At 37.6% G+C, this 10,689-nt stretch overlaps 1 protein-coding gene across 1 annotated transcript; it reads left to right on the forward strand.

Annotated features, from left to right (window-relative positions):
• The first annotated feature begins 1,601 nt into the window (after positions 1–1,601).
• LOC110876177 lies at positions 1,602–2,378 on the forward strand. The gene has a single exon (XM_022124355.1). The coding sequence runs from the start codon at positions 1,602–1,604 to the stop codon at positions 2,376–2,378; it is 777 nt and encodes a 258-aa protein (XP_021980047.1).
• The last annotated feature ends 8,311 nt before the right edge of the window (positions 2,379–10,689 follow it).

Genomic DNA, 10,689 nt, shown 5'->3' on the forward strand with positions numbered 1-10,689 from the left:
CAACTTCCTCTTCATCATCATTTAACGGTCTCACATACTTCGTTTCAACACACTCCCAAGCGTCTAGGTAGTTAGCTTGGACCCAATTTTCGAAACGACCTTCCCAACCCTTATATTCTTCTATGTTCATGAGTTTGGGTGGTTTTTCCATTGTTCCCATTTCGTTTTCGAGCATTGTGTTCTGAGCAATAGTGATTGGGGTAACCGGAGTAGCGAATGCGTTGTAAAATTCCTCGTCCATTTTTTGGATTTTAAAAATTTACACAACTGTCCTTATGAGCGAAATCAAGACTCTGGATGACCTTATAAGCGAAATCAGGTGTTCACAAAAGCGAAATTACTCAGAACTACACCCTTGGAGCGACATCAATATGTTCAAATGAGCGAAATATCTGATATTGTAACACAAGAGCGAAATCTGATGGTAATTACGAGCGAAATCAAAGATTTGTGCAGCTATGAGCGAAATCAAGTTGTTCCAATAAGCGAAATCACAGAAATTCCGTATGAGCGAAACCTAATCGGAGGTTAATTTGATCCATTTTTAGTCCGTATTTAGGTCTCAAACTTTCCAGGGTTTGTTAATGTCCAATTATCTATGATCTGTGAAATTTTGAGCGAATTTTGACCAGTAAATCTCTCTGAAATGATGAAAGAAGGTGTAGAAGAAAGAAATCTCGATGAATTCCAGCTAATTTCTGCAGAACTCCTCCTCCTGAAGCTCTGACACCACTTGTAGGATCGTGTTTCGACCCGAACGAGTTGTTCAGAGGAGTTTTAATCAGATACAGGTGCGGAAAACAAGTATCTGACTTAGAAACAGCTAGCAAATCACTTTTAACACCCTTTTGTATTGATATCTGACATATTACATCCAAATCACACACCGGCAGCACCTCGGTATGGAATTGCACAACTGTTATTGTGATTTCGCCTATGTGACCCTATATATAGGGTTGATGATTTCGCTCCAAGGTACATGACCTTATGAGTGAAACCCTAACATGTCTTAATAAGCGAAACCCCTAGGTCCAAATAAGCGAAATCATCATCTAAGACATATATGCTATCCTATTTTCTCGTATAACATGCCCTGATCTAACAATCTAAGACTAAGACTCGATACAAGACGAAGTCGACAGATGCATGCATCAACAGATATAATCAGTAAAAATACTTAGTTTAATAAGTTATAACAGTAGGGTATCATATATATGTGAAATTTAACAATTATTACCAAACTATGCACTGTAGGGGCATTTTGGTAATTTCACATAGGCTAAAAAGGTCAAAACTGAAAACCTGTTTTTAAAACTTTTCCTTACTGTTAAGTCTTTGTGGCTTACCACATTTTCAGTTTATTATCCGGGCGAAAATCGTTGTGGACAAATTGGATTGAATCGTATAGACTTCGGGGCAGAAGCATTTGGGATATCCCGGTTAAAGCCAACTCGCCTTGGGGATGGAAAAAATTAATGAAGTGTAGACTCATTTTTCGGGATCATTTCTGGAGCAAGGTTGGTAATGGTCTGAGCACGTACCTTTGGTTTGATAAGTGGGCAGCTGAGTGTCCTCTTCATAATGTGGTAACACCGCGGCAAATGGCTCGATTTGGTTTCAATATTAAGTCTAAAGTGGCGGATGCTATTAGAGATGGTCGTTGGGTGTGGCCGGAAGCGTGGAGGAGCGTGTACCCCATATTATTTCAACTACGTCCCCTTAATTTGTCTACTATGCAGGATAAAGTTGAATGGATGAACTCGAATGGAAAGCTGGTTCCTTTCTCGTCTAAGGAGGTATGGGAATCGATCAGAATGCGTGATCAGAAAACGGTTTGGTCGAAACTTATTTCGTCTTCTTTCAATATCCCTAAACATGCCTTCGTGGGCTGGCTTATTTTTAAAAAGAAGCTGTGGACCCAGGACCGAATATTACGATGGAATAATACAGTCACGGGCTCGATGAATCAGATGTGTTGCTTGTTATGTTATTCTGGATTAGAGACCCACGAGCACTTGTTCTTCGAATGCTCATACTCGAAATCAGTATGGTTCAAAGTGAGGTGTAAAATTGGCATGGACTCGGTGTTAGAAGCATGGGAGGATATAGTTTCAAGGCTTATCTCTACGGCTGGCTCGAAATCGGTTTATGATGTAGCTGGTAGACTGGTTGTGGCAGTTGCGGGTTATGCTATTTGGAGTGAAAGAAACTCGAGATTCTTCAGCAACAAGTTGAGACCCCCGGAGCTGATTGCCGATGGTATTATTAGCACTGTGAAAGCAAAGTTAATGTCTTTCAAGTACAAGCAAACAGCGAATGTTAAGCGGTTTTTGGAGGAATGGAAGATGGATAAAGAAGACTTCTTGAATGAAGAGTGAAGACCAATTTCTTTTTGTATGTGATGTAATTGGATGTTTTTTGATTGTTTTTCTGGTTCACTCTTTAGTGGTATGCCACTAAGAGAACTAGGGAGTATTTCAGCTTCCTACTTGGTTTGTTTGCTTATTTTATAAAATCACCGGGGTAAACCCTTTACCCAAAAAAAAAATAAAAATTTACTGAATATATCAGTAGGCATCAACCCTTATACGTTTAAAATAGTTTTGATACATACTATGCGTTAAAAACGCTTAAAAAGGCGATTTGGAGCCATTTCCGGGTTTTCAAAGGAAAGCTGATATTTTTATTAATCCAGAAGGCTCAAAATAATTTATTTATCATATTAGATTAGTAGAAAAAGGTTTGGTATCAAAAGGATTTGTAAAACTCATTTTATAGCCCAAAAGGGCAAAACCAGCAATAACCGAATCAAGCTTAGAACCCTATGTTATGCTCAGCCTAAAAATAAATAAAAATCTTCAAAAATCCCAAAATATTATATTACATTAGTGGGTAAAAAGTTTGGTATTAAAAATTGGATTAAAATAGGCTATGTGCTAATTACGCCATTTAATTAATAAAAAGCTTCTCATTTACGCTAATGAGCATAACTCCTATTCTAGACATCAAACTGATGTCAAATTTTAGGGACAAGTCTATAAATCAGTAATGAAGGTTTGTATTCTTTTACTTTTCCAAAAAATCATGTTTTAAGGTGAAAAGGGCATAATAGTCAACATTTAAGCATTTAACGGAAACATGCAAATGATTTAGATAACTAGCGAATCAAGTTGTATAATCTCAGAGGGTTATACTAACATGAAACCTAGTCCTAAATAAGCTCTAAGGAACTTCTAAACTATGCTTAAACGGGTCAGAACTGAAAGTCAAAGCAGAAGTCAAACTATGCGACTTTTGGTTCCGAACCGAGTCTAAACAGAAAATTGTCGGGGTGAACATGTTTAGACATGTTCTTACGTTAATTACCAGGTTATGTTAATGATAAAACAGGTTGCATGTATCCTACATTGCTAATTATGTATTAATTTGAAAATAAGCTTTCTGTTGACTTTTTAAAGTTAACTTTGACCCAACAATTGACCTAGTTATAGTGGGAATCAGAGAGTACCCTATTAAGGGTTTATTACCCACATAATTACCTACTTATAGGTATTTTTAATTCGAGATTTGACTGGTCAATTATTGATTAATCTCGAAGTCAAACCTTAATTACGACGGTTTGACTTTAAGCTAATTAACTAAGCTAAACCGAATTAAAGAGGATTAAGGACACTTAGAATAGTCCTAAGTATGATTAGGGATCCTAAGAAAGCTTGTTGCTGATCAGAGAGCTCCAGAGGATTGCCTTAGATGAATTTGAAGTGAGCAAGCTAAATGTTGCAACCATGGACCCTTTATATAGTGAACAAGAATGCATGAGATTCTTACACCTAAGTCTAGGAATGATCCCAGATGAGTCCAGGTGCCCTCTATGATGCCAAAACTAGTTGCCAAGTCCCTGATTTCGAATACCACTCACATAAGGCGGTGCAGCCTGCTGAACAGGCATCTGTCCAATTTCTGCTGCCAGCGACGGTCTTACGGACCGTAAGCAAAAGCCCTGCGGACCGTAAGCACCTCTTTACGGTCCGTAAGCCTTTGCTTTTGCCATCCGTAACCGACCTGAATTACGTCGCCCAGATGCAGAGCTTGCGGACCGTAAGCCCAAGGCCATACGGTCCGTATCCGATGACCAAAAGACAAAAATTTGTAAACTTTCAAGCCTTGACCATGCAATCATTCCATCTCCGAATCTCATGTCTTTTCTGCAGTAGGGGGACCATATGGGCAGGCTTTGCATGTCCTTACATGTGTTGCCATGCACATGAGGTTTTCGGACACATCTAAATGGCTTCACAAAATGAATCTTGTCGTGCATTTGAATAAGTTAACTTCTTTTGAATAAGAATTTGATTATGAGCTTGTTGTAACATTACTTTAAGAACCCAAATTCTTTATAACTGAATTTATTTATTATGGGAATAACCGGTTTAGTATCTTAGTTGTTTATCATAATGATTTATGTTCTTGGGATTTATAATTTTGTCGCTCAGAGGTATTTAATAACATGTCACATTTTAAATCCTACCATACATCTTTTATTCGATCCAGGTTCCTGACACGTTTATCTTGCATGACACGTGTCTTTATTTTATTTGGTATGATTTTACGAGGTGTTACACCTTGTCCGCTCATGTTTCTCTACAAGAAGAGGAAGGATTTATAATGCAAGTTCAAGTAGGAGTCAAGTATTAATACGACCTCTATAGATTACTGAGTTCTAACATAACACCAATTAGCCGAGCGGAACCCTTTTCACACTCGCTAAGCCTCACTGGGACTCACATGCACCTCACGTTATTATTATGTGTGCACCCATAATAATAAGGCGATTTGCATGCTTATCTCAGTGCCTCTTAACTTGCGCTAAAAGGTTCCCCACATTCAAATAGCAAACGAAAGGTTTTACAGGATCAAGAATCACAATAGTCGAAGGGTAGTGTCACACTATCAGTTCACATAACAGGGGTTGGTAACATAAGGGCTCATACTGTTGTGCCAAGTGTGCATTCACGTTTAATGTTATACATAAGTGTACACTAGATATACTATGCAATAGTAAATGAGAAACGGACCTTGCAGTCTGGAGCTTAGTGTCATGGTCGATTTTGGAACTGTTCGGTTATAGTCTGGTTTTATGAAAACGTTTTAAAACCAAGTTCACTATAACCAGAGCCTCTGATACCAAACTGTCACACCCCCAAAATACCACCCATGGCAAACCCTAGTAGGCGTATGACAAACCAATAACGAGCCACCAATCATATTGAACCAATCACAAGTTAAATAAAATCATCAATTATTAATAAAAAGTGCCATCAATAAGTTTAAATGGAAACCAACATGTTCAGCGGAAGCAATTAGTAAACCAAAGTTAAACCATTTCGAAACCAATGTATAGTATCAATAATTCAAACACATGAATCCTTCCAGTCGACCCATGACCACTCCAGCTACTCCAGACAGCAACTTCCCAAATCCAAGATATCTAACGACCTGTGAGCATGCAACAAGTGTATCAGACAATGCTGGTGAGTTCATAGTTTTACGAAAACGTTGGTTACCAAGTGTTTAGTTAATCCATTGAATTTAATTCCGAAAGTAATGTTGATAATACCCCGAATACAAGACGGCTCCTGATTATTTTGCCCTTTCTCCAATGCTCCTATCAAAGCATTGGTCATGACTAGGTCATTAGTTCAACACCCGTCCTCCCAGGTACGGGGTGAGGTTGCCAAACCTAAGTAGCGCTACTAACTAATACCATGTTACCTCCCCGGTAACCAAACAACACGGAGGGACTTTAAAGGTGATAGGAAGAGTATATTATCCAACATTCCCGTTTTTACCCAAAAGACTTATCCCTCCCCGGGATACCCACTGACTGTCCCAACCACCAGGACGCATGCTCAAGAGAGATGAACTCACCTTCGGTTTGCTCGATTAGATTAAATGCTCGTTAACAGTTGATCAATCAATCCTATCGTGGTTACCAGAGACAGGCAGTTTCATGGATTCACAATTCACGTATCTAATCACACGTATTGCTTAAGTAGTAAACAACCAAACATATACATCACGTACGTCATACAAGCATTCTAGTCACAATACGTTTACGATACAAGTTCATGCATTAACGCATCACCACCCGGCAAGGGCGGATCTTAGTGGACCAGTGGCAGGGCCACGGCCCTGCCAAGTTTTTCGGCCGTAGTGCTAATTTTCCGCATTTCGATCGAAATTTTGTATATATACTATGTTCGGCCCTGGCAAGTTTTTCGGCCGTAGTGCTAATTTTAGTGCCCGTGTCTTTCGGCCCTGGCAGGTTCAACGGGCAAGATCCGCCACTGCCACCCGGTTAGTTTGTTACTTACATAAAAGTATACGGAACTAAACTACCATGCCATTCTCACTACTCGCATGCTAAGCTCGGCCCAACATACCAGGCCCAAATCAGTAAGACCCCGTTTATTGATTTCAGGACATATGGGCCGGGTACAATCACTCGCGGAGTGGGCGGCCCATCGAGGCCCAAGCTTAGTTTACTAATCATACTCCACATGAACACTTAATTTAGCATTTGTAGTTATCATCGGCCCACTGTACCTCGGTCCAATCAAAGCAACAAATATAGCCCACATACACACGAATTGAATCAGCCAATCTTAAACTCACAATGCCACTATAGCCCAAACATTGTTATCACACAAGTATTCTGCCATTGAATTTTATTATTACAAATCTACACAAACACCTTCAGCTTATTAATCTATCATTAAGTATAACAAGATGAATTTCCATTATCAACATGTAATCCAAGCCTATCCGATGGTATCATATATTCCGAATCAATTTTTCATGCACCACTCAAGACACTTCAACTATATGATCACACTAACCACCTTAATATAAAACCTAGAACAATAGTCAGGTTGTTAACGATGTATTAATCACATAAGTCATCATTATAACAACAAGTTCCTCATCATAAGAGTATAAATTAATATGTCTAACCGCTCCTGATTGATCCATTCACAAGTATCATTTGATAACTTTTATTACTTTTATTATACACATTTGTTTTAATATGTTTTTAATGTGTTTGTGTGACATGTACTGAGCTATTGCATTGGGAGACTACTGGACATTGACTATTGCATACTACTGGAGATGGACTTTTGTATTGGGCTTTACATATGGACTACTGGACTGGGCCGTGCTTTACAGATTTGACCGACTTACTGAATTAGATGACTTATTGGTCATACCCAATATTATATATACTTACATGCCAATCAGTTACATATCGACAATCAGCAAGTAAGCAACAAAAAAAATATACGACAAGTTCCCTATGTTACGGTTTTCATATATTATGGTACAACATCAACCATACAGTATCCATATGTTTATCAAAAAATTAACAGTAAATCAAGAATTGAAAACCATATGTTTATCCACATAAAGATAGACACAATGAATCAAGAATTGAATAAACATAACCAGAAGATTGATATACGTTAGACACGAAGGTTGATTTCTAAGAGGAAGAGACTTCGACAAAGGTGAGGAGGGGGGGGGGGGGGGGGGTTCCACTGTCGTCGCACAACCAGTAGGGGGGTAGGGTTTGTTAATTTTGATTTAGAGATTCACAATAAGTCACGTACAATTGCATATATCATGTTAACTATTAACACAAGTGGGTTGATATCTATTTGGGCTGGATTAATATAAGGTTACACTTCATTTGGGCCGAATTGGATAAAACACACGAAAAGCGAATTGGGCTCAGGTAATCCATTTGGGCCGACATGGTGTGAAATTGTAAGGTAGTATTGTGTAGCCCAATACATGCGCGGCCCAAACATATGCCAAAAAGTTATTTAACCGAGTTAACAAACATTTAAGTTTAACGAAGTTATAACCAAGTAGGACGTTCCAACACCTAGGAAAGGGGTAACGAGGAGTCAAGATTACAAGACTAACCCTGGAAGTTCGGGTTGTCACATAAAATCCACGAGTGATACTTATGAGTGGCGGTGGTGTTTTGTTTTCCATCACTCATGAAAAAGGTTCATCACATGCTAAAATAATTCCACCCCAACTGCCCTTATAGGGTTTAATGTATTAATTTGCTGAGAACTTATATTTAATCTTTGATTTTATGTTTCTTGTGGAATTGGGGATTTTACATTATACTTGCTAGTTGTGCTTTGTTTTACTATCCAGATGAAAATAATCAAAATATGAGAGAAGACTGCATATAAAATTTTAAAGTTAAATCAAGAATAATAAAAACTCAGTGATGAAGTTTATGAAGCTTGGTTCAAGCTAGAGGTGTACAAATCGGGTTTTTCAAAAACCGGTTTCGGTTATTAACCGAACCGGTTTTTCACCCAAAACGAAAACCGGTTTTTTTATAACCGGTTTCGGTTACTAACCAGTTTTCAAGTCCAAAACAATAACCGGTGTAACCGGTTGGGACCGGTTTCTAACCGGTTTTTTTTAAAACCGATTTCGGTTATTAACTGGTTTTTCAGATCAAGATTAGTAACCGGTCACAAACCGGCAGTTCGATTATAAAACCGGTTCGGTTTAAGAAAAACCCGGTTAAAAAAACCAGGTTTGGTTTTTTTTCCCGGTTTCAGTTCTAAAACCGGTTTTTTTGTACACCTCTAGTTCAAGCTGATGCTTTCTATAGTTAAAATGGTGTAAGGTAAACAAAAATAATATTTTTATCATATGTTTTTCTTCTTTATTCGAATAAAAATTTAAACTTTTGTGGTTTGTTAAATCATTAGCACAAGTTATGATTGTCTGATTTCAGGTCAACCGTGGCTGGAGGCGGTGGTGATGGTGGTAGTGGGGTTATATAATCTTATTTATATTATTTCTTTATATAAAAACTAAAAATAGAGTAATGACGCTTATATTATTTCTTTATATAAAAACTAAAAATAGAGTAATGACACAAATGATCCTTGGAATTAAAAATTGAGTAATGACATAAATGATCCTTTTAAAATGAAAGAGTATTTTAGTTATTTTACTGAAATTTAACATAAATTAACTAAGTTTGGTGTTAGTACCCAAAGGTGTTACGAAATTTAAACCATGAAATGAAACCTGAAGCCTATTAAAAAAAGATTAAATTACAAAAATCGTCCTTTATGTTGACAAAAGATTGCAAAGTACGCCCTTTATCCTAAAAAAGTGCAAAAACTGTACTCGATGTTTGCAAACCGGCAAACCCTTGCACGTTATCCTTTAACCATAACTCAGTTAATTTTCATGGTTAAATCTGAACAAGTGGACCCCACATTTGGGCAAATTAGACTTTTTACCATTTTTTATTTATATAAAACAATATACCATATAACCATTTATTGTATACAATCTTAAAAGACAAAGTTGGTGGATTTTCCACCAGTTTGCCTTCTAGCCCCTGTACTTTAATGATATTGAAATTTTAGCCCTTTGATTTTGATACCTTTAAAGTTTTATAAAATGGCAAATTTAGTCCCTAAACCTTCTACTTTGAATTTCCAAAACTACAACTTCATCTTTCAAACTTTGTCAGCACCAACCCTCTACTTTGGTTTTCCACCATCACCCCCTTAGCTCTTACACAGTTACGCCACCAACCCTATCTGGAGCTAAGAAGGACTTTTGAGAAGGAAAGGAATTCCAAACACTATCTGAGAAGTACTTTTGAAGTCAAAAGGAATCCCAAACACCATGAAATGAAAGAAGGAATTTTGGAGCTAATTATGCCTTCAAAAAGGAGAAAAGAAGAAGTCAGGATTTCTTACTTATTACTTTTGAGAAGGACAAGTTGAAAAGGAATCCCAAACACCCCTTCCTCAACATTCTCCCTCTTCACCACCGTTCCGTACACCACCACCTCCGCCGCCGCCACCACCCACCTGCTACCCAACCCCATGTTCGACGCCGTCTGAGGCGAAATATGGGGCTTTGAGGTTGTCTCCCTCGCTTATCAGATTTGCAACTCATCAACATTATCCGAAAAACGAGACCTACAACCCATCACCATTGCCAAAAAAACGAGAGGTAATAGGCCTTTTTGAATGGTTGATTTTGTGGTTTTTATGGAATCGTCGGTATTCTTCATCGGTGCTTCAATGGATGGCATTCAGTGGCAATAATCAAGACAATGTTATGGTTCATAGTTGAATTATGTTTTTGCTTTCAAATCCTATCTGACGCAATGAACGAAGAAAGAGCTTGAAAAGTCAATAAGTGTAATTTCATTTAAAATCAATTTAGAGCATGTTTGGCTAAGCTTTTCCAACCAATTTATTGACTTACTGACTTAATCAAAAAGCCAATAAGGAGTTTTAGTGTTTGGCAAATGCAAAAGTCCTTTTCAAAATGACTTTTTGAGAAGGAGAAAAAGTCATTTTTGAAAAGTTAGAATGTTGTGACTTTTTGAACTAACTTATTGACTTATTAGCTTTTAGTCATTTTACATCAATAAGCTAAGGCAAACACTTTTTAAAAAACAACTTATTGACTTATTGGTTTTTCCCACCCCATAAGCTAATCCAAAGACTTTTTTTAAAAACTCCTTTTCAAAAAGTCATAAGTCAATAAGTCCTTTTCCAAAAATCCTTTTTAACTTAAATAAGCTTAGCCAAACATGCCCTTAATTTTGTTTAAAATCTGAAG

Source organism: Helianthus annuus, chromosome 9 (genome assembly GCF_002127325.2).
Source record: "Helianthus annuus cultivar XRQ/B chromosome 9, HanXRQr2.0-SUNRISE, whole genome shotgun sequence".
NCBI lineage: Eukaryota > Viridiplantae > Streptophyta > Magnoliopsida > Asterales > Asteraceae > Helianthus > Helianthus annuus.